Source organism: Ornithorhynchus anatinus, chromosome 14, assembly GCF_004115215.2.
Source record: "Ornithorhynchus anatinus isolate Pmale09 chromosome 14, mOrnAna1.pri.v4, whole genome shotgun sequence".
In the NCBI taxonomy this organism is placed as follows: Eukaryota; Metazoa; Chordata; class Mammalia; order Monotremata; family Ornithorhynchidae; genus Ornithorhynchus; species Ornithorhynchus anatinus.
Window position 1 is genome coordinate 34,906,969 of NC_041741.1, and position 24,171 is coordinate 34,931,139.

The 24,171-nt window shown below is 41.2% G+C and overlaps 2 protein-coding genes across 5 annotated transcripts in view; one reads left to right on the forward strand and one right to left on the reverse strand.

Moving 5' to 3' along the window:
- Positions 1-7,563, forward strand: part of VEZT (vezatin, adherens junctions transmembrane protein) — a 44,381-nt gene extending 36,818 nt beyond the window's left edge. For 2 of the 4 annotated variants that reach the window (XR_003764255.2, XR_003764256.2), the window contains exon 13: positions 1-79. Coding sequence is in view for 2 of the 4 variants with exons in the window: in XM_029078716.2 (XP_028934549.1) it covers positions 1-644 (644 nt within the window). In the remaining 2 variants the exon portion in view is untranslated. The other 2 variants (XM_029078716.2, XM_029078717.2) reach the window with 1 other exon arrangement.
- The window catches only part of LOC107547935 (uncharacterized protein C3orf20-like), a 23,386-nt gene continuing 5,151 nt past the window's right edge, over positions 5,937-24,171 (reverse strand). The window contains exons 6-10 of the mRNA XM_039914039.1: positions 23,529-23,633; positions 21,570-21,870; positions 18,957-19,073; positions 9,842-9,984; positions 5,937-6,018 (exon numbers count right to left, since the gene is read on the reverse strand). Coding sequence (XP_039769973.1) covers positions 5,982-6,018; positions 9,842-9,984; positions 18,957-19,073; positions 21,570-21,870; positions 23,529-23,633 — 703 coding nt within the window. The 3' untranslated portion in view covers positions 5,937-5,981. The remainder of the gene's footprint in view (positions 6,019-9,841; positions 9,985-18,956; positions 19,074-21,569; positions 21,871-23,528; positions 23,634-24,171) is intronic.

Genomic DNA, 24,171 nt, shown 5'->3' on the forward strand with positions numbered 1-24,171 from the left:
CTGTGATGACACCCTTATCTCCTGTAGACCCAGTGGAACCTATAAGTACTTCAGAGTCACCTGTAAATTCAGATACAGGGAGGGACTGTCATAAAACTGAAGATGACCCTGAAAAGGAAAAGACTGAACTCGGTGTCACTCAGAATGAGAGCGCCGTAAGTCGGACTGAATATTTATTGGAGGGTCCCCCTGCGGGCGAGAGCAAGGGCAATCCAGATCCCCCGGATGAAGGGTTCTGCCCCAAGGCCGAAGAAAAAACATGTTACCGGTCTGAAAGCGGAGGAGAGTCTGAGCATCCAGGGATGGGGGACGTAGAGGATTTCCTGCCGATGCTCAATGACTCATTGAAACCCTCCATCAAGCAGCGGTTGGCAAGGCTCCGTGCGTCACCAGATTTCACCTTCGCTTCTGGCCTCGCAGCCCAGGTGGCTGCTAGGTCGCTCACCTTTACTACTATGCAGGAGCAGACTTTTGGGGATGAGGAGGAGGACGAGAAAGAGCGGGAGGAGGAGTGGGTGGAGGACAAGAAGGAGTGGGTGGATCAAAGAGAGGAAGTGGTCAAAGAAGAGCAGCATACGAGTTGGAGAAATGAAAACGGGATGGAAGAAATTAAAAATCAAAATCCGAGGGCAAAAGATGAATGACTATGTCTAATGAGGATTTAGAACATGTTATGTTAGCATTTTGATGAGATCAAGAGAGTAAGTGTTCCGTAAAAGGAAGATGGACCTGAGATATGGATTGGAAGAGAAAATCACGGTCGGGAAACCCATCTACGTTTAATGCATTTTGCTACTTGGAAGTGGACTCCTACCATTCCTTTGGGCATGAAGAAAAATGGAAGTGGTAAGAGCTGACCTCAAAACAAAACACAAAAAACCCAAACTAGTGGATATTGGAGAGTCTTTCAAAACTTTGTTAATTTATCACTTTTAATGAGAAATGCATTTTTCTCTTCTTACCTGAACTCTCTACCCTGAATAGCCATGTCAGTCTTAAAGGCAGAATGATTCTCTTTAAAAGAATGTAAGCCTCAAGGGTGGCGCCTTTTTACTACCTTTATTTTGTGGCTAGTAACTGCCCCCTAAAGTCAATGACTACTTATCCTGAATTGGTTCATTGCCCACCTAAAATGAAGGTGTAGGTTTTAAATAAAAATATTCAGCAATCCATGTGGTTGGTGTGTTTTGGGGTTAAAAATTAGTTCCAAGTTCATGGGGCTGTGATGCAATATTCATTTTGTACATGTGTGTTTTTTATAGTAAATGTGAAGTTGGAGTTCGTTTTCATTTTAAAAAACTACCGTTTTGTTTACATCTCGTAAAAGCATCGTTACTTGACAGGCCGGGGTGGGGGGGCAGGAGATATTGCTTTGTCCAAAAATCCAAGTTACCTAAGAGTGGGAACTGCCTGGGGGAACCACTCCAGCCTGGAGGCTTTGATGGGTTATACAGAGGGCTAGCCGGAGGTATAAGATAAAGTCCTCCAGGAGCCTGTTAGTTGAAGGGAGGAAAAACCCAGAGGAGCAGACTTGGGAGGGAAGAAGGTGTTCACAGATTAGTTAAACCCTAAGGGCTTAAATTCAGGTATCTGGCAGGGAAATCCTCTCTGCACCAGTTGTTAAAGGCTACTGCTATTTGCTTATCAGATTAGCAAAACACTTTCCGCTTGCCTAGCTTAAATTGCCCAAGAAAGCCGGGTCCAGTGGGAGATGGGAGAATGTAGGTTGAAAGCTCCGGGGGACCTGCATATAATTTAATTTTTATCAGTCTCCCCCTACTTAAAATTGCCTTCAAATATTAATCCTCACAAGGGAGTAGTGGGCTGAAGTGATTAGAAATGTCCATTACTAGTGCTTTCTGGCTGGTAGAGTGCCAGATAACCAAACTTTTACTTTCTGTTTACCTCAATATTATATCCTTTCTCCGCTCATTTCAGTACTCGCTGAAATGCAAAATGCTAATCCAAAGAGCAACTGAATCAACAGGCATCCCCTTTGTGGCGCTAATCCTGAGAAGGCAGAGGTAGCAGCAGGATCTTGCAGCATAGATAGGAGGTTTACACACTTTGTCTCCCAGAAACACATATTAAGATTGTCACAGCTTAGGCCTCTATCTGGACAAAATGGACAAACTGGCTCTATAACTGTGTTCTAAGGGGAATTTTTAAAACACTCTGCAAAATTGGATTCAGATATGTTCTACATGGATATAGATGCTTTGTATTTTTCTCTGAACAGATTACTTGGTTCCTAGCTCATCTGTTTTATCAGTGATTTCAAACTGTCCCATTCTTAGGATGTTACCTCTTGCTACTCCCCGAGTATGGAGATCTTGGAATCCCACTGGCTTTATTGATTCTGAGATGTTACTTGTCTCTGAGTCCAGTTTCTAAGTAGAGACATTGAGTATAAGAATCAGTGATATAAATTGAATGTCGTTTATAGAGCATGGTACTAAATACTTGGGAGAGTGCAGTACAACAGATTGGTAGACACCTTCCCTGCCCATAAAGAGCTACTGTCAAGAGGGAGAAGGAATGGAAGTGAGGCTCACAAAAAGTATACTCATTTTATATTGCATCAGGTTCTGAGAATGCTCTATGACCTCATTTCTCCCCAAACTAATTAATTCAGTCCCTCCATGTACTTCTTCCTTAAAAACAAGTATTGGCAAACAAAAATAGCCATGCTGACCTCTGGAAAAGCCTGAGGAAAAGAAGCAGGCAAGTGCTAGGCTCCCAGAGGACTACAGCTGCCTTATTCTTCATTCCCAGGTTCAGGTTGCTGTTCCTGAGACACAAGCCCCGGGGCAGAACAAAAACACAGAGGTAGCACTTGACAGACACAAGGAAGGGAAAAACTTGCTCTTTTGCCCCCTTATGTCTGAAAAGATACATCCTTTGTTGTTAATTGTGTATTTGTAAAGCACTTACGTGCCATATACGTAATAGTAAATACACGTAATGACACAGTAGATACACGTTAATCAGGTCGTACATATCCACGGCCCCACCTGGGGCTCACCGTTCAAAGGAGGGAGAAAAGGTACTGAATCTCTATTATACAGATGATGAAATCAAGGCACAGAGATGTTGTGATCTGTCGAAGGTCACCCAGCAAGCAGGTGGCAGAGGCAAGATTAGAATCTAGATTCCTTGATGCCCAGGCTTATGTGTGCCTTTTCCACTAGGCCTTGCTGGGGTTTTTTTGTTAAGATTCCTCACCCTGCAGCTTGCGTATTCAGGCAGTATTTCCTAATCTAAAAATAAATATCTTTGGCATCAGTGGCAAAGTTAGCTTTCAATACCTAAACAAAAAAGAAATGAACAAATATTTACATTACAGAGTACAACTGAACAAAAAGACAATTCGTTCAATTCAGAGGTGTTTATTGAGCACTTTCAGAGCACTGTACTAAATCCTTGGGAGAGTACAGTAAAGGGAAAATCACATGGTCCCCACCCTTGAGAAGCTTACAATCTAAGTCTTATTAATAAGGATGCTAAATGGGTGACAGTTAATTGTATTACGTAATCATTTATGGAGTCTCAGCTATGCATGTTTTTTTTTCTTTTTTGCATGCAACTCCTAAACACCTTAAAGTCAGACCATTATAAATGCAGACCTCAAATGAAGGAGACTTCATAAACAGAGGAGAAGACTGTGATTGTACTCCTTTCAAAATACTTGGTTTTCTTTACTATGTTCCCTATATTTATGTGCTATATACTGTACCATTTCTGCATTTAAGAGAGTGGGTACATATATGGAATTGAATGTATATAGTATATACACACACTATATATCAACTATGGATAAGATCAAAAAATTTATCTGCCCTAAAATTTTAACCAGCCTTCCCACACTGAGCAGTGTCAAAACAATGATGCTATTGATGGTAAGTGAGCATCAGTAAATTTGTACCAGTTGGGTCTTCATTTTTATTAACATTTTTACCAGTCATATGATTAAAGTCAGAATAATTTTAGCAAAAAATTGAATGTTTGACTTACTGAATTTTATTTTGCAACAACCAAGTAACAGAAAACATGTATTTCAATCAATTTAATAAATTGATGGAGGTTTTTTCCCCTTATGCCTTGATTCTTAAAAATAACCCTAAAGCTATTTCCAAATACCTTACTTAAGAATAATTTTAGAGGGAAACTTTTTCAGATTAAGATAGTAGAGGTTATCATGATTTCTGGCCTCTTCGAAACTCAGTTACTTAAAAGAACAGCAGGAGACTCTTGAGGCCATAAACAGAAATCTGGAATAAATACGTGTTGTTGAAGAAGGTCAAGTGTATTACACCTAGTTTATTTAGTAACAAAAATCAAGTTTCAGTGTCAAACTGGATGACCTAAATTTTAGGCCAGTCACAGCACTGGAGGATTGTGAAAATTGCTTCTACAATCATTCTGCCACTGATCAACAAGAAAAGATGAAATGTTAAAGCCTTATTTTGTACTTTAAAAATAAAAGAAACATATTTCTGATAGCTTATTAATTTATCTCCACATGAAAAAACTTGCAAACATTAAATATGTTCTTTGAGTAACCAATTTTGCACTATTTTAGTGAATAGTCATTAAATCCCATAAACTTTTTATATTAAATAGCAAAAGCAAAAAATTGGTTTAAAAGGTTTTAAATTGACAGGTCATTTTTTTTTTCAGTCTTGTGGCATGAGCTATATAGGCAATTGGGGAAGAATGTTTAGGAATATTTAATTTTTTCCAGTTACAGCCTGTTTCATAAATGTTCCTATTGTTCACAACAGTGATGTGACAAATTTAGGTGGCTATTTTAGATATTTAAAACAAAGACACACATGGTGTGTCTCTGAAATATTAGATAATCTTGCCCATATTTGTTAGAAAAAATCTTCAATTTGAACTCTACTTCTGTAAGTGTGTGAATCTAAGGCTTTGTATTCTCTCACTTTTTAAAAGCATGAGTGCAGGTTAACTCATGATTCTTTTTGTTTGCCAGTCATTTTAGTTGGACAGTTGATTTTATTTAATTAAAAAAATTTCTAAAATTTCTAATGCGACCAATAAAATTTACTTCAATTCTCCAGCTGTGCTGAATCCAGAACACCAGTTTCAGGTGTTTGACAATTTAAAGCCTAGAGCTTTAGATTCAAGAACACCTGCATAGTGCCAAGTTATTGCTGTCTGTTTCTAACCTTTCCTTGCAACTGGAGGCCCTGCCAGGATCAAAATTTGTCCTTCCAAAGGAGCTGAAGGAAAGCCTGGATTCAGAAGAATCGATTTTATGGAAGGCTGAATTGGAATTTCTCTTGAGCAAGTGATTTTATCTGAAATACTTGCAGTTCAAAAAAAGAAGGAAACACTCGATATAAATTACAGGGTGCTTTTCAAGAGCTGGATGCCCTGGGTGGCAGTGTCTTTCATAGGGCGGTAGGTAGACATATTGAGTTTAAATAAGTAACTCTGATTTCGGGGTGATCAATGACTAAACTCACAGAAAATCTGCATACCTGCCCAGTTGTTCTATAATGTGGAGATTGCATTAAAGGAAACTTACAGTATAATACTCACCCCACGTCCTTTTGTAACTTGTTTGCTAAAAGTTACTGAAATGTAATTGCTCTCTTTCCTTTGTCCCAGCAGGAGCTTGCACTGTGAGCTTTAATGCTCTCTTCCTTCCTTAGTATAATCATATGTTCTTAAACTCCAGTTGCAGATTTTTTTCTTATTCGTGTTCACAGTTGGCTAAATCTTTTAGAATATACTACAGTAGCAAAAGAAAAATGGAGATTTTTTCCAAAAGATGACGGCAGGTTGCCAAGAAGAGAAGTTGTAATCTGTCAGTTGACTGACCACCAACTTTATGTTCTGAATGAAGAATCTGCAGCTTGAAGATACTTTGTGTTCATTTGTTATTGTCTTCCTCTGTTCTTCCTGGACTTGTCTTCACAATCTGGCATAAAGTATTTGTCACATGATCTTGTTTAACTGGAAGCCAGTGTCAAGTCATCTACATGACTGCTAATGAGAAAAGAAATAAAAGGCCCAGTTAGCCATTAATTATAGTAATCGAATATAGTATGGTAATAAGGGAACACCTCCTATGGTCCAACTTGGATTTCAGTAGACCATGATAGTTCTAAGAATACGGAACTATTTGTTTCACTAAAGTTTTTTTTATTAAGCTTGCCCCGGGGCTAAAAACAATAGGAATTAGCTGATTGTCCTACCAGCCTCCTTTCCCCCCCACCCCCGTGTTTTGCTCTGAGCAATTTAACCCTGATCAGTTCTTCTCTACCATTTTCTGTATATTAAATTCTTCTTACATAAGACTCCTTACACCTTCTTCATCTTCCTTTATTTTCCCCATTTTTTAAAACATGAATCAAAACTGGGGATTGTTTTCCTAAATTCCATTACCTGATATTCCTTTTTAAAGTGTGGTTTCACTGCCTATGGTGGGGTGGTGACATTTACCTATGTAAAAAAGCTTTCTCCTATGTGTCATCAGTAAACAGGAGACATCCAGGTGAAAACTTGGTCTCTTGACATTTTATCAAATAAGGAAAGACTAACTTCTCCCCACACCTTGTCATCCCACCCCCTCCAAGTCCATTAAGATGTTTAAGATCATGTTGCCAGTTGGGCTTCTCCCATTTCCCTCATTCTGAGGATCACTGAGGAGTTTTTTGTGGACAAAGGTGTGTCCTTTTTGGTAATGGGTATTCCTGTTTGGATTTTGAACCCAGGAACCCAAATTCCTTATTTGAAATCTATCTTCCTATTGCCCTATGAATTCATTTTTAAAATATCTTTTTTGCTACTTTTTATATGGCTATCCTCTAGTTCAAAGGAATTGATGATGGAACCAGCAATCAGTTATTCCTGCATTGGGAATGGAAAAAGCAAATGTTTACCTGCCAGTGAGATGTCTGATTTGACTTTCTCACATACAAACATTTTAGATAAGCTTTAATCTTTCAAAATATCTGTGATACCAGAATGGAGTGGTCAAATAACACTAATTCATAAATCCTTGCACCCTTCCCTTATTTCTGCAGGGACTGGAAGTTCCTCAAGTCCATTTAGTCTCCCTAATATAAATGGCCACTTGTTGGCTCTTGGCATATGTTTTCATATTCTTTGGCCCTAAGTACCAAAAGTACAGAAATTCTTACTGTTCTAATGAGTTGAAACTTATTTTCTACCGATTTTATACAAAGATAGGATGGGTGCTGAGTAGTTGGAATGGTCATTACAGGTATTACTTGTGACTATTTCTGAAGGGAATTACACCAGTTGGATCTACCCTGTGTTTTATATGTTTCTTAACCCGGTTGAAAATATGTATCTCTGAAGACTTGATTGTAACTGGTTATTTTTTGTTGTTGTTTTTACCACAGTAGTTTCTTAAACCATCTTTGTCAACTTGGGTTGTGGGGGTTTCGTTCACTGTTTTATGGATAATTTTCCATTACTAAGCATTTGTGGCTTCGAGGCAATATTTTAATCGGTGGAATTTCCGATTCTCATTTCTTGTATTAAAGCCTGTTCTTCTTTATTCTCTTTCTTTGTCTTGCTTTTTTAAATCCTAAAAAGCTAAATGGGCATCATTCAAATATTTAATTTGGGGGCCTAGAAGGGCTTAGTGGGAGAAAGAGTAACGGTAGTAATCAATCAGTGGTATTTACTGAGCACTTTCTACATGCCGTGCACTATACTAAGTGCTTGGGAGAGTATGGTATTACAGAGTTGGTAGAAATGTTCCCTGCCCACATGGAGCTTACAGCCTAGATGGGTGGTATTAAAGTAATGGCAGTAGCAGTGGTAATGGTATTTATTTGGTATCCCTTAAATGCAATGCACTGAACTGAGCGTTTACAATAGTACAACAGGAGACTGAGACACATTCCCAGCCCACAGGGTGCTTGCACTAAGTGGAGGGTGGAAATTGTGATGAGGGTAGTAGGTAGGGGTCAGTCAATTGTATATATTGAGCGCTTACTGTGTGCAGAGCACTGTACTAAGCACTTGGGAGACTATAATATGACAATGGACAGACACATTCCCTGCCCACAACGTGCTTACAGTTGGCGGGGGAGCAGTAAGAGAGAGCCAGCTCAGGAAATCATAGGGGAGGAGAGGCAGGAGGAGCAGAGAGGGCCAGGCATGAAGAGCTCTATCGCTCTCTCCCCAGTCCCCTGCCTAGCCAGTGGTCCACCCAACTGTGAGATTCTAGGCTCCTGTGGCCTTTGATGCTAGTGCTGGAGTTTGGTCATTATTCATTTGCTTATCAATACAGTTGATGAGAGATGAAATGAAGCCAATGAAGCGTAGCTCCATGTTTCTCTTCCACATTCTTTCTTTCTGGGATTGGCTTTCATTCCACTCCCGACTGCCTATTCCCCTGCTACCCACTGAGGGAATGGACATATGTGCCCCACGTTAATTATAGATCACTTTTACAAGTCAAAACTCACTAGTAAAGTCAAAGAGAATATTAACTATTCTTACTTTAAATAATCCATATTATATTCCCCGTGAAATTTTGTCTCTGTATATATCTGTGACTGTTGGAAGGTAGCAAGGTCACATGAACAGGGCAAATAAAATCCAAATGTGTGATTAATTCTTAGCTCTTAAACCCCCAACCTTGCAATTCAATAAGACACCCTGGAATTAATTTCCTTCTTCATCATTTACGACTATTGGTTCATTTCCCCCTTCTCTGCAAAATCATTTCTCAATGTCAGAGATGTGGAATTAGAAGGAGTTTGGGAAAATATTCATCTAGATTCTGTTTCCCCTAGAATGCAAGAAAATGTTCCCATTAAAATTAAAATAGTTTGTTTTGGTTTGGGCAGTAATCTGTTCCTGATAATTCAATTTGAATTTAAAGCTACTTTAATTTTTCTTTAAAGATTTAAAGCTACTTTAAGTTTTCTTTAAAAGAGTTTGTCCGCCATATAAAGTCTTCCATGATTTTCCCCAAGGGAGAAAATGAATAGAAAATGTAATAAAGTCCAGGATTTGTGAAAGATTGAAATACCTATCATTCCTCTAGTATTTTTGTGATTTCTGGGTAATAGCATGCCAAAATTTTGATTTAGTGACATAAGTTTAAGTGATGTTTTCAAGCATACAATGAAGTACTTCTGTCTTTCTCCCACCTCCACTCAGTTCTGCCAAACCACATTTTCACCATGTGTTCTAACTGGAATGTTGTTCAGGAATTAGAGAGCATTCATTCAATCACACAAACCTGTTTGAATCCAGTGAAACAATTTTTGCACACGTATGTGGCATCTGACACGGTGAATACTACATCATAACTTTTTTTTTACGTGGGATTTGCAAGAACGCACCACCCGTGTTCCAGGAGTACCAAGTGAACATGCACACACAGAAACCTGTAACTTTGATCCAAAAGTTCCATTTTCACTCCCTTCAGGAACCACCAGTTAGCAAAAGCATCCTAATCAATTTCCTTACCAGATCTGACAACAATTATGTTCAGGACTGAAAGTGAAGATAATACTGCAGACAAGGGAGATGAATTCAGCTTGCCTATCTATAGAAATGGTTTTTGCTTTCAGTCTGGTTACAGAAATGAACCAAAGAGGACATCTGGTTCTTTGAATTGCCCAGACATTCCCCGAATTTGTCAAAGGTGTCCAAATGTGCACTTTGAAGAGAGTCCTCTGATGGATTACTGGTAGAGTTAGGACTAAATTTTGGGGGGCCAATCTATCTTTTTCTCCCCCTCATCTCTTTTTTTTTTCTAATTCAAATGACTCCAACTTCCAAAATAAGGTTAGATGCAATTGACAAAAAATAGTGTTACCTGAATCTGAAATCATCAGGCAGGCAGAAACCCATTTTATAATCACTTCTTGACTTCACAATTTGTTTTTGAAGGTCTTTAGCTGATGTACTATAACCATTGAAGATATAATTAGCAAATAACAGTCTTCCCTGAATGTACATCTGAAAAAATAAAAATTCAATAGTCTTCAGGGCTTTTGAGAAGTAAACTGCTACAATTTTTAAAAATAACATTTTGGTAAGTGAGTTAAAGTGAATATGAACTATTTAGGTCATTGGGTAGAATTCTGACTTTAAGCTTCAATCTGACCACCAGAACTTGTTTGTTTACACATCTTGTCATGATCCAGGTGTAGGTGGACTTATCCTGTATTGACTAGACAATGTCCTGTGCAGGCCAATAGATGGTCACTGGAGTATGAGAACACCTGGTTGTGGAAATGTGTCGTCTCTTACTGAAGGCTGAAATCTAAGTCAAAGGAGATCAAATGCCACTGTGTCCTCCTTTGTGGTAGGGGAACCACATCTCCCAGAATCCTCTGGGAATGAGACCCATCCAGCAAGCAAGACACAGATTTTCAATTCAAGAGGAGAGAGGCCTCAGACTCTGTTCCTTATTCTTCCTCCTAGTGAATTATGCTCTGACAGTCTTGGCAGATGGCCTGTTGCGTGTGGTGAATTGTAAGTAGACATGCCTAAGCCCCAGAAAGCTCGTGTGCCTACAGAAGGTTGTGGACTTATGGAAATGTGTAGGTGTGGTTATCGTGGCCTGTGTATGGATACTGAAGAAGCCCATAATGGAGTGTGAGCATCTGAACCTGCTTTTATTTTCCCCTCTTTCTTTCTCTGGTAGATTAAAGAAAACTGAGTTTGGGGGTTTTTATGGTATTTGTTAAGAGCTTACTATGTTCCAAGCATTGGCTAGGGAAGACAAAGGATAATCAGGTTGGAAACAGTCCCTGACCCATAAGGGGCTCTAAATGGGAGGGAGAATAGTTTTCCAATTGCCTCTAAGAAGGACTGAAAAGGATACAGATGAAGGAAGCTTTCTGGCCTCAGTTTGTAGCCGTGAAGGATATTAGAGAGCCAGCATGACCTAGTGGAAGGAACACAGGACCGATAATCAGGAGAACCAGTTCTAATAATAATAATAATGTTGGTATTTGTTAAGCGCTTACTATGTGCCGAGCACTGTTCTAAGCGCTGGGGTAGATGCAGGGTAATCAGGTTGTCCCACGTGAGGCTCACAGTTAATCCCCATTTTGCAGATGAGGTAACTGAGGCACAGAGAAGTCAAGTGACTTGCCCACAGTCACACAGCTGACAAGTGGCAGAGGCGGGATTCAAACTCATGACTTCTGACTCCCAAGCCCGTCCTCTTTCCACTGAGCCACGCTGCTTCTCTAATATTATAATATACTACTAGTATACTACTATACTAATATACTAGTTCTAGTACCACCTTACCACTGGCCTGCTGAATGGCTTTGGGCAAATTACTTAACCTTTCCATGCCTTAGTTTCCTCCTCTGTAAAATGAGGATTAAATAACTGTTTTCTCCCCTCTGTAGACCGTGAGCCTCACATGGGGCAGGAATTGTGTAGCAAATACTGTGTCTACCCCAAGGCTTGGCAAAAAATACCCTAATTATTGTTGTTGTTATTCCTGAGGTTGGATAACTGGGCCAGGCAGAGATCCTGGTTTTACTACATTGCACTTTATGTCTACAACATCATTTGCACATTGTCTGATCTGTAGTTCTGTAGAACAGACTCAGTAATTGCTTTGGCGGAACTCAGCCTGAATTTTGCAGTTGGGATGTTAAATGTAGTATATTATCAGGAAGTGTGTTTACGGCCCATTTTTTGTTATAGCCCTTGAACAGCTGCAGTTACTCAGCTGGTAGAGTGCCTTTTTGCTTATCTATCTGCTTAAGTAAAGCTGACGAGCTTAGAGTCTTTTCCCTGTAAGTGCTCAGAACAGCACAGTGCTTTTTCAAAGGAAGTTCAGTAATACTGAACTAGTTATTCACGTACAAAGACTAATGAGAAGTCAGAAGCAGTTAAATGGCCTTGCACGGGTTTTTTTTTTAAACGCAGGTTTAACCTCTAGCTGGTAGTGAGTTAGCAGCGATCCAGTAATTGTCTGCAGGATCCACTGTCGCTAGGGGAAGACCAGGGCACTGGGAAATTGTGGTAAACACTGTTGAAATTCAGTATCTTCTAGAGAGATTTAAGTCATCTAGTTTTGAGGGACAGTGGATGAAGGCTAATAGGCACATTCAAATATTTAGGAGAGTGATGGTCTCAGCAAAATCTCCTTGGTCAAACAGCATCCATCACATTTCCATGGTACCTATAGGCACCTGGTTCTCTCTAAGGTGCCTCTGGAAACCATGGCAACCAGAGCACACAATTCTTCTACAGTGCAAAGAGTGTGTTGTTGCAAAACTCTGGTTTAAGGAGAAAGCTCCGAAGACCCGTGCACATGATACCGCTCCTTCAGACACTGAGACTCGTTGTGGACAGAGATCATAACCTCTATTACTTTCTGCTCCCAAGTGCTTAGTAAAGTGCTCAGCACACAGTAAACGCACAATGAAAACCACTGATGGATTGCAACCTGCCATCTCTAGATAGGCTCACGTTATCAGACGAGGGACCCCTAGTTCCCCAACAACCAGCTAGTCAAAATCCAGAGTGAAAATATGGGTGTCGGTGGAACTGAGTAAATTGTAAGCTAGCCCTTCATGGTCTCCAGTAGTCTTATAAAATGGTTCACATACCTGTCTGTCTAATGAATTTTCTTTCCTAGCCACACAACAGTAAGTCATTACATTGAATTTCGGTCTTCAAAGAACATCAGACAAAAAGGCTATCCTGACAATGTTAAAGCTAGCAAATAAAGTGTTTTTTTGTTTTCTTTTAGGATGAATATTACACGGGCCTAGACTAAAATTTGGTCCCATCTCCCTGGCACCTCTGAGCAGAAGATTTGAATTACATCTAGGAAAGAAGGCATGGGGGTGGGGAAGGGGTTGAACTCATCCAGATAGCGGGAAACAAATTCTACCATCAGGCACAAGCAGCTGCTACATGGAGCCAACTCCCACCCACATTGTGCTGCTACTGAAATACACAGTTTGGTCAGAGACATTTAGAATATTGTTTATAAAGGCTGTGTAAACATAGCTTTACTACTACAAAGAAGTTTAGTGGCTTTGATTAATGGTAATTGTTTAATTACATTTTTCCAACAATTTTCTTTGTCAGGAACTAAATCACAGCTTAGTTTAACTAGAGATTAAACAGTGGTCACTAAAATAGGAAATGTGATGAAGTGTACTGGCCTTTGGGCAGAGTAATGGTGGCCTTTTTGATTTGGAGTCAAATACAACAAACAATTCTGTCCGTTAAGCTTTGTGTTTTTTATAGAATGGAAATTTCGGGAAGAAGAGCAATCGGGTAGCCTAATTTTCCTTCATGCAAAGAAACACTTTTTTTTTTAAAGGGCAATTGATTCTGTTTATGTACTTGTGAATATTTTCTTTTGTTCCATTTTTCCACCTTCTTTTCTACTTAAAAAAGATTCCAGCTTTTGATTCTGCAAGTCTAGGCTTTTAACTGAGGAAACTCTGGGATCCAGGACTGAAAAGAAGAAATGTCCAGGAAAGGCAGTACTGAAGAGGAGGGAAGAATATCTGAGCATCTGGTTTAGGTCTACTGGAACCTTTAGGTCACCCAGGGAAAATTAAGAAAAACAAACTTGACATTTGCCCAAACAACAACTAACAACTTTACCTATCCCTAAAGTATCCCAACATTTCAGAATTGGCACTGTTTTTGGTTTGTTTTTTTTGGAGGGGGGCTGATTTTTTGGAGATGAGGGGAGGGGAAAGAAAAGAGTCGTAAAAAAAGTTGGGGTCTTAAATATTCCTTCCAGCTTTCTTATTTGATGAAAATTCCCTCAGTGGGTTGGGGGGAAGAGTAGATCTATAATCATTCATTCATGTATTTATATGGTATTATGGTATAAATATAGTGGAATAATAATAATAATTGTGGTATTTAAGTGCTTACTATGTGCCAAGCACTGTACTAAGTACTGGGGTAGGTACAGGTTGGATACAGTCCCTGTCCCACATAGGATGCAAGTCTTAATCCCCATTTTACAGATGAGGTAACTGAGGCTCAGAGAAGTTAAGCGACTTGCCCAAGATCACACAGGAGATGGATGGTGAAGCCAGGTTTAGAACCCAGGTTCTTCTGACTCCCACGCCCTCATTCTATCCACTAAGCCAAACTGCTTCCCGATTTGTACACCTCTACAAATTATATTTTAAATGACTTAGTTACATTAATGTATATCTTATCATCAGGCTGTAAACTCATTGTAGGCAGGTAAGGTATCTACAAACTCTGTTGAATTGGACACTTGCAAGCACTTAGTACAGTGCTCTGCACACAGTAAGAGTTCAATAAATATTATTGATGATTGTTGATAATGATGATCCAAGCTCTTTTTACAATTTGCTTAACACTCCTTCCTTCATTCATTCATTCAATAGTATTTATTGAGTGCTTACTAGGTGCAGAGCACTGGACTAAGCGCTTGGAATGAACAAGTCGGCAACAGATAGAGACAGTCCCTGCCCTTTGACGGGCTTACAGTCTAATCGGGGGAGACGGACGGACAAGAACGATGGCAATAAATAGAGTCAAGGGGAAGAACATCTCGTAAAAACAAGGGCAACTAAATAGAATCAAGGCGATGTACATTTCATTAACAAAATAAATAGGGTAATGAAAATATATACAGTTGAGCAGACGAGTACAGTGCTGAGGGCATGGGAAGGGAGAGGGGGAGGAGCAGAGGGAAATGGGGGGAAAAGAGGGTTAAGCTGCGGAGAGGTGAAGGGGGGGCGGTAGAGGGAGTAGAGGGAGAAGGGGAGCTCAGTCTGGGAAGGCCTCTTGGAGGAGGTGAGTTTTAAGTAGGGTTTTGAAGAGGGGAAGAGAATCAGTTTGGCGGAGGTGAGGAGGGAGGGCGTGCCGGGACCGCGGGAGGACGAGGCCCGGGGGTAGACGGCGGGATAGGCGAGACCGAGGGACGGTGAGGAGGTGGGCGGCAGAGGAGCGGAGCGTGCGGGGTGGGCGGTAGAAAGAGAGAAGGGAGGAGAGGTAGGAAGGGGCAAGGTGATGGAGAGCCTTGAAGCCTAGAGTGAGGAGTTTTTGGTTTGGAGCGGGGTGTTAGGCAACCACTGGAGGTGTTTAAGAAGGGGAGTGACATGCCCAGATCGTTTCTGCAGGAAGATGAGCCGGGCAGCGGAGTGAAGAATAGACTGGAGCGGGGCGAGAGAGGAGGAAGGGAGATCAGAGAGAAGGCTGACACAGTAGTCTAGCCGGGATATAACGAGAGCCCGTAGCAGTAAGGTAGCCGTCTGGGTGGAGAGGAAAGGACGGATCTTGGAGATAGTGTAAAGGTGAAACCGGCAGGTCTCGGTAACGGATAGGATGTGTGGGGTGAACGAGAGAGACGAGTCAAGGATGACACCGAGATCGCGGGCCCGAGAGACGGGAAGGATGGTCGTGCCATCCACGGTGATAGGGAAGTCCGGGAGAGGACCGTGCTTGGGAGGGAAGATGAGGAGCTCAGTCTTGCTCATGTTGAGTTTTAGGTGGCGGGCCGACATCCAAGTGGAGACATCCTGGAGGCAGGAGAAGATGCGAGCCTGAAGGGAGGGGGAGAGGACGGGACGGAGATGTAGATCTGTGAGTCATCTGCGTAGAGATGGTAGTCAAAGCCGTGAGAGCGAATGAGTTCACCGAGGGAGTGAGTGTAAATGGAGAACAGAAGAGGGCCAAGAACTGACCCTTGAGGAACTCCAACAGTTAAAGGATGGGAGGGGGAGGAGGCGCCTGCGAAGGAGACCGAGAATGACCGGCCAGAGATAAGAGGAGAACCTGACAGTGTTCTCTCCTGGCTAAGTGGTCAGGCCCAAGGCTGGAGTGGGGCAGGGGAGAGGAAGGAGGAGGTGTGAACAGTTGCCCTGGGACCTCTGAGTACAGCAGATTGTGTTCAGCTGGCTGGGGAGGTGAGGGGGAGAGTGGCCACCCATTTGCCAGTCCTGCAGGTAGAGAGGACCAGTAATGCAGTTCTTGGTCCCTTTAAGCTGATTCCCCCCTGTCCCCCAATTCCAAATCCAAAACAAGGTGTGTTTCTTATTTTGGAGGGTACTACACTCAGATAGAATGTCACAGTTTATTCAGAGGGTTTAATGGGGCAATGCAATATCACCTAGGCTGCACTGCAATATTTCTGGCCTAGATTTTCTGAAAGGACTCGGAGAAGAAAGTTTACTCAAGAGATTGAGTCATTTGAAGACTAAAAGCTTGCAAGTAAATTTTAATGAAGCCCAAAGGCCTTTCATCAAGGATCCACTACACTAATTACCAATGCAGATTATCCTCACCCAGTTCCATATGGTATCCTAATATATACCACTGATGTATATTGAGATTAATTTGCTAATGAATGTTTGAAAATGTGGCTGTTTTGTAAAAAAAAAAAAAATCAAACTCACCTTTGGCTAAAAGAACCAGATTTTCCTGAGATCTAGAGAAACAAGGTGGCCTAGTGGATAGAACAAGAGCCTGGCTGTATCTGTACACCCCACAGTGAAAGCACCACGTGTGTGAGGCAAAATTAGAAGTGAGGCCAGAGCTGGTCAGGTTGCTACTGCCTTAGGTCTTTGTTTGCTTTGTCTGGCAGACAGAGTCTCAGTGGATAGAGATGACTTTGTCCTCCAAAGAGGCTGCCCGGGAGTGAGATTTCCCTTGCCTGGCAGGTCAAAGACTGCCTACAGAGCCATTTGGAACGCCTCCCTGATTCTTCTTACCTTTTAGGGTCACATTTTCTGTTCTGTGAGTTGGAGCCTTATTCATTTCGCGTGGATCAACAGTGTCACCTAGTGGATACACAACCATGTCCATTTAAAGGCCATTTGGGGTTGGGAATCACAGGTGCTGGTCCTCGTGGAAATGGAGGAGGCACTCGCCCCCCACCCAAAATTAGCAGTACAGTTTGGGGGGGAAGGCTTTACCTTTGTCCCTACAGCTTTTGGGCAAGGCAGGTACTTGTTCTTCCCCAGTCATTCCTGTGGAATGCATGGGGGCTGACCAGAAGTGAAGTTGCCACTTCTGCCTTCATGGGCAGGAAACACATTGGTTGATTCTGATGTATTGTACTCTCCCAAGCGCTTAGTAAGTGCTCTGCCCATAGTAAGCGCTCAAGAAATATCGTTGCTCGATTGGTCCCTTCCCTCTGGTCCCCACCTAGCAGCTGCAGATCCAGACCGGGCTGGGGCTTCCTCTATCCCTTCTGATGATCTGACAATCAACCTGTCCTCGTGGATAGAACATGGGCCTGGAAGTCAGAAGGACCTGGATTCTAATGCCGGCTCTGCCACCTGTTTGCTGTGTGATTTTCAGCAAGTCACTTACCTCAGTTCCCTCATCTGTAAAATCTGTAAACTTGAGAGGAAACTGAGGCTTTGAATAAGAGCTGGCAACAAAAAAAAGTTTTCAGGCAGCAAATACAATTTGAGGTCACAAAGACACTGCTTCTGATGAGAGAAGTAGTTTCTGGGTAAACCTATAGGATGCACTCCCATTACCAACAGATATATTTTGGGCCTTAAAAATTAGTATGTGTCTTTTAAATGGAAATTGGATTTCATTTTTTTTGATGGAACTCTGATAAAGTGATTCACTCTACTGCAGCGAGATTGATCTACCTTTATGTGTGTTACGAGGTGGTACATGACCCCTTTCTGCTGTCGAAAAAGCTTCTTTCATACTCCCAACAGACTGTACTTCTTTCCTTTAGAGAGGGGGAGGCCCATTTGCAAAATAAAACCTTGAGCATGGGCCTGGGAGTCAGAGGATCAGGATTCTAATCCTGGCTCCACCACTTGTCTCCTGCATGACCTTGAGCAAATTGCTTAACTTCTTGGTGCCTCAGTTTCTTCATCTGTAAAATGGGGATTCAGCATCTGTTAGACTGTGAGCCTGGGACAGACAGGCAATACATCTGTGCACTGTATCTATCCCAGTGCTTAGAGAAGCAGCGTGGCTCAGTGGAAAGAGCACGGGCTTTGGAGTCAGAGTTCATGGGTTCGAATCCTGGCTCGGCCACTTGTCAGCTGTGTGACCTTTGGCAAGTCACTTAACTTCTCTGCGCCTCAGTTACCTCATCTGTAAAATGGGGATTAAGACTGTGAGCCCCACGTGGGACAACCTGATTCCCCTGTGTCTACCCCAGCGCTTAGAACAGTGCTCGGCACAGTAAGCGCTTAACAAATACCAACATTATTATTATTAGTAGTAGTACAGGGCTTGGAACATGGTAAGTGCTTAACAAATACCATATTTATTATTATTGTTATTATTAAGGTTCCTGACTCTTTAATGTTTGTAATTGAGTTGTAAACCAATCTTATGGCATCATTTTGTGTTTATTATATGGTCAAAAGGTACAAGTTGCCTTAAAAGCAATCCACAGGGAAACCTCCGGCCTGTGGAGAGTATAGCCTACAGAATCCCATTACCCCCTGTAACCAAGCAGGTTATGCTCTCCGTTGATAGGCTATTACTTTTCTTACTTGTGCTTATTACACTTATACTTCTTACACTTATTACTATCGAGGGGAAGAGCAAATCCTAATCACTTGGAACACTTGCTTTTCACCCCTCTAACACAGCAGGTTGGATGTTAATTGAGAAAAGGAGTCTTCTGAATATTTGTTCCCTTTGTAGAGAGAGCCAAGCCTTGGGCTAAGTATCTGGAACAGTGATTTGCATACAGTAGGCACTGAATAAATGCTATTGATGATGATGATGATGTGGGAAACCTTAATGAGGAAAAACCCCATCTGTTGGGTGATTAGAATTGGACATAATCACAGTAAGCTCTCAGTAAATGTGACTGAATGCATGAATGAATAATCAAATAGCCTACAACTCTTTTTCTCTGGAGACACAGTGAGTGGCCTGCCACAAGTTGTCCAGAGATATTAAAAATAATATTGAATTCTTAAAGCAAAATGTAGTGGGTTATAGCTATTGAGCATACATACCAAAAACATGCCTGGAGCAGCATTGTGTCTCTGGACCAGGAGTGAGCCTTTCTGACCTCTGAATTCATCTGCAGGATAGATGATATATTTGAGCAAACGAAAAGAATCCAGGCGACTCTGCAGAAATGCAAGAATAATGATGATTTTCAGAAGCAATAAAACATGTCTGACTTACACATATAACATTTAAATCTCATAATTCTGTTGTATTATACTCTCTCAAGTGCTACTATAATGCTGTGCACATACTAAGCACTCAAATACCACTGATTGACTGACTGACCTCAATGAGTGAATTTTCCCTTCACTTGGCCTGCCATTTCCAACATGGTGTCTTATTTCCCACAGAACTCATTTATTCATTCCTAAGTGGCTATAGCTTCTTGGATCTATAGGGGGGTGGGTGTGATGAAAAATTGCAATTTCTACTCAAATCCCACCTATTCCAAGGCAGTATCCCTAATTCACTCCAAGATTTGATCACTAATTATTCTAGTAACCTTCCCAGCTTCTGAATATTCCTGAAAATAATATCTGTGTTGGTCATTTTTTTTCTGCTACTTCATTCTTCTTAGTTTTTCTTATTTGCATTATATGCTTATTTGTCTTCAGATATCATCTGAATTCTTTTAGATTGTAAAGTCATCAAGGACAATAAATTCCACCCATTGACTGATGAACACTTGGACCAGGTTTAACTCATAACCTTTTTCACCGTGCTAAATTTCTCTTTGAATCATAGGGACATAATAAAACTCCCTATTCTACTGGTCCCTGAACTGACAATTTTACAGCTTGACTGAACCTTTTGGAAATTAACATTGTCTCTTGCATGTCCTCTTCACTGTGGAAGGGAGAACGGGTGGGAGTTACAATTACAGATGATGCCTCAAAACAAGAAAATACTAGAGGAATCACAGTTGAAATCAAATTTCTCAAGGAATTGCCCTTGAAGAATAAAAAGAATTTTTCAATTTACTTTTTTGCCATCAACTATAGTTTGCAACATGAGCCAACACCACCAAGGAAAAGAAGATGACTGAAAACCAAAAAGCAAACAAACAGTGCACATGCAAAATTTCACTTTGAGAAGGCTTCCCAAACAAAAAGTAAAGTTAAGGAAGTTGAATATGGCATCTGCTTCTATATGAGCAAAACTAAGCAGACCTCACAGCCCATAGGTGGGTTGTCAGATTTCTCATTTGGAAAGCCAAGAAATAGAAAATGGCTTATGTCAGTCTGAGATCATGTTGGGCAGATCCAATGACAATACTTTATAACATAAATGTAGCATCTCAGAATGGAATGGAAGATAACTGGCTTGCCTTTGTATATAAAGAAAATAGAATTGAAATTCAAAGGTAATCCCCAAATCCCATTTTCACCACTTATTTGAATTTACTTCATCCAACCCACAGGAAATGCCAAAAGTGATTGGTTTGAATATCATCACTCTCCAAGCCTCTTCCCACCTTCACTGCTAATAGGGAAATACATAACCTAGGGAGGAGAGCAAAGAGGGGCTTGCAAATTCCACAACTGGATAGTTGATCCCAGAATCATTGGGAATTAAATGTAAACAAGCCAAACTGTTCATTATTAAATAATATGTTCCTGTAGGCTAAGAGGTAGCAAACTTTGTTTTTAATATGTTCCTATGGGTGAAAAGGGGGTTGAGTTTAAAGTCACAGTGTGCGACCACCTTCAACTCCTGGGCCCCAAACCCCTGACACTGGTTGGTAAATTACTGGTATACTCTAATTGTCAACTGAGTTGGCCACAGCTGTGGTTAAAATGCTCTTCATTTCAAAAGGCTCTCAGATCAGCCCCAAATTCATGTTTTCCTAATGCCTTTTGGTTAGAACCCAGTATGGGCATATTCATCTAGCAACATGTTTGGTTACAGCACAACACAGGGTTGGAAGAAACTGTGTGTGTATGTGTATGTTTGCATGTGCACACATGCAGTGCATGCATGCACATGTGTTCAGTGGTGGACAACCTGAGTTTTCCAAAATACAAGGTTTTGCAAGAATGCAACCCCTGCAATACTGTGATCAAATCAATCAGTTGCATTCATCGATCATTTACTGTGTGCACAGCACTGAACTAATGTTGGTATTTGTTAAGCACTTACTATGTGCAGAGCACTGTTCTAAGTGCTGGGGTAGATACAGGGTAATCAGGTTGTCCCACGTGAGGCTCACAGTTAATCCCCATTTTACAGATGAGGGAACTGAGGCCCAGAGAAGTGAAGTGACTCGCCCACAGTCACACAGCTGACAAGTGGCCGAGCCGGGATTCGAACCCATGAACTCTGACTCCCAAGCCCGGACTCTTTCCACTGAGCTACGCTGCTTCTCAGGCACTTGGGAGAGTACGATATAACAGAGTTGGTAGATAACGTTCCCTGCCCACAACCAGTTAATGTATTACTTGATTTCCAAAATGTGAAGTCAATAAAACTTGCTAAGAAGGAATACCTGGAATTTCAAGATGCCAAGATTATTGATAAGACATTTTCTGCTAAGTAAATGTTCAGAGGTATTTGTGGAAGAGCTCAGTCTAAACTCTGAATGGAAAAAGGATGAAAGAGTTATAAAAATCACCCACCTGCATGCAGGGCATGTTTCTGGTTTTGTTCTTCCGCCTATATAGCTCTTCTACCTCATCTTCCATTACATCTTTTTCTGTTTGAAAAGTGGCCAGTACACAGATGACAGTGATCTGTTCCGGGGAGGACATCTGGTTATTAATAATGTGATCATATTCCAGGTCTGTCACATATGGAATCTGCTGATTGCTGCATTTGCACACCTTCCCTGCCTCTCCTCTTAATGTTCTGCGGAGTACCACTGGGCAGGTCAGGTGAGAGGTGAACCAAAACTTCTCATTGTCATAGGAAAGAGGAAGCCTAGGAAGAGGAAATAGAGAATGGGTTAAACTGTGCGTTCTTAAAAAAAAATGGGGGGGGTGGGGAAACTCCTTTGGATGTTAAGCACTACTTCTTACTACTAGGAGAGAAATGGACACCCTGTTAAAAAACAAAAAAACTTCATGAAGATACAAATTTTAAATAATTCAATCATTTCAACGGTTGAGACCAAGGTTTGGGTTTCCCACTGGCCCTTGGAATTTCTCCACAGCTCCTATAGTAATAATAATAACAATGACATTTGTTAAGCACTTACTATGTGCGAAACACTGTTCTAAGCGCTGGGGAGGATACAAGGTGATCAGGTTGTCCCACGTGGGGCTCACAGTCTTGACCCTATTTTACAGATGAGGTAAATACCATCAATAACGATGACTGTTGAAGAAAAGGAAACAGACATAGATAGATTCAGCACAGCGCGCCAAGCAGAAGCACAGGACGATAGTAAGAAACAGCAGCTTCCAAATGACGTTATTAAAGGCTCACTGAAATGACCACCAAGACTGTCAGGTGCAAAATGAATGGACCAAACTATATTGAATTCAGCTGGGGTTGGAATCAGCTCTGAAAGAGCCAGCAGTTGGGTTCCCTTCACTCATCTGTTGCTCCTAATTTACTACCACCTTAAACTCAACTATACCTAAAACTGAACACTTTACCTTCATTCATAAACCATTTCTTCTACCTAACTTTTCCATCACTGGCAAAATCATCACCTCTTTGACCCCTTTCTCTCATTTACCGTCCACATTCAATCGGTGGTCTAAGATCTGCTGGGTTTTCCTCTATTTCACATATTCACCCCTTAACCTCTACCCTCACAACCACCCATAGTGCACATTGTTCACCTCCTGGACTCCTCTATCTAACCTTTCACCTTCATGGAACTGCAGGCATCGTCTTTTTAAAACAGTGAATGGAGGCACATCACTCCCCTCCTCAAACATCTCCATTAGTGTCTGGTTCTTCAGAAAGTAAAATAAAGCACACTGTAGACTTCAAGGCTCTTTCTCCACCTGTTAACTCTCTCTTGCCCACCTGTTCCTTTTCTCCTGCTACATACCACTTTGTGCTCTTTCCTCCTTCCAAGTTAATCTTTTAACTGGGCCTTGCTCACAACTGTCCTGAATCTGATCAATTGCTCATGCCCAGAATGCCCGACCCATTCTGTTTCATTAAACCACTGCCCTTTATTGTTTCAAAGTTCTCCAGGAAGTCAACTCCTCCAGAGGCATTTCTTGACTGATCTCCTTCCTGGTAGGTCATGCCATCCCAACAGCCACCTTGGAACTTGGGAATGTATTTGTTTAGTTTTTATTTAGTCACTTGTTACTTTTCCTTTTTTCTTTTACCTACTGTACATTTTATGTTCAGTAACTTGTGTCCACATGATTTCCCATTAGATTGTCAACCACTTAAAAGTAGGACTTATCATATTTCACTTTGGAGAAACACCTAGTTCAGTGCTCTCCCCATATGAGGGTAAACAGGGATGATTAATGTGTTTGTGTGTAATTTGTACCTGTACTTTTTCCCAGTGGTTACTACAGTGTGCTGCACCCAGAAACAAGTACTATTAAAGTGCTTAATACTACTATTACTAGTAAAACATTTACTTTTGGCTTTTGTTTTCTTACCCTGAAATCCAAGAGCTCTGGAATTGAGATGTGTACATAGTTAGAGTTGTCTGAGGCACAGTTAAGTGATCTGGCTTGATACTGCTCTTTGTGAGAGAGGAAACTCTACAAAAAAAAAAAAACCCAAAAACCTAACAGTTATTAATTCACCTGATTGGGATCCAAAATCAATGCCCACAAATAACCCACCACATTTCAGTACAATATTTTGATTCTCATGAGTAAGAAAGGATATGCCATTCTTTTCCAATCATATTTATAGCACACTGTTCTAAGCATTTGGGAGAGTACACTATAACAAATTTGGTAGACATGTTCCCTGCCCACAAGGAGTTTATAGTCTAGTTTCCAGTGTAGGAGGACTATTTGATTTGGATAGGAAAACTGGATGTGGATACTTAGCTGAATGTCCTAGGACAGTTATATCTTCAGGGGTATTTCCAATGATCCCCAAAGTCAGGAGTCCATGCCCAGTGACCTCCCCTTGGGTAAGTGCACAGCAGTGACAGGAGTGGAAGGGGATAGAAACAGACAGGAAGTCAAAGGAAATGGAAAAACTTTGGCCCCCTCATCAATCCATCAATCAATCAATGGTACCTATTGAATACTTATTCTGGGCAGAGTACTGTACTAAGCACTTGGG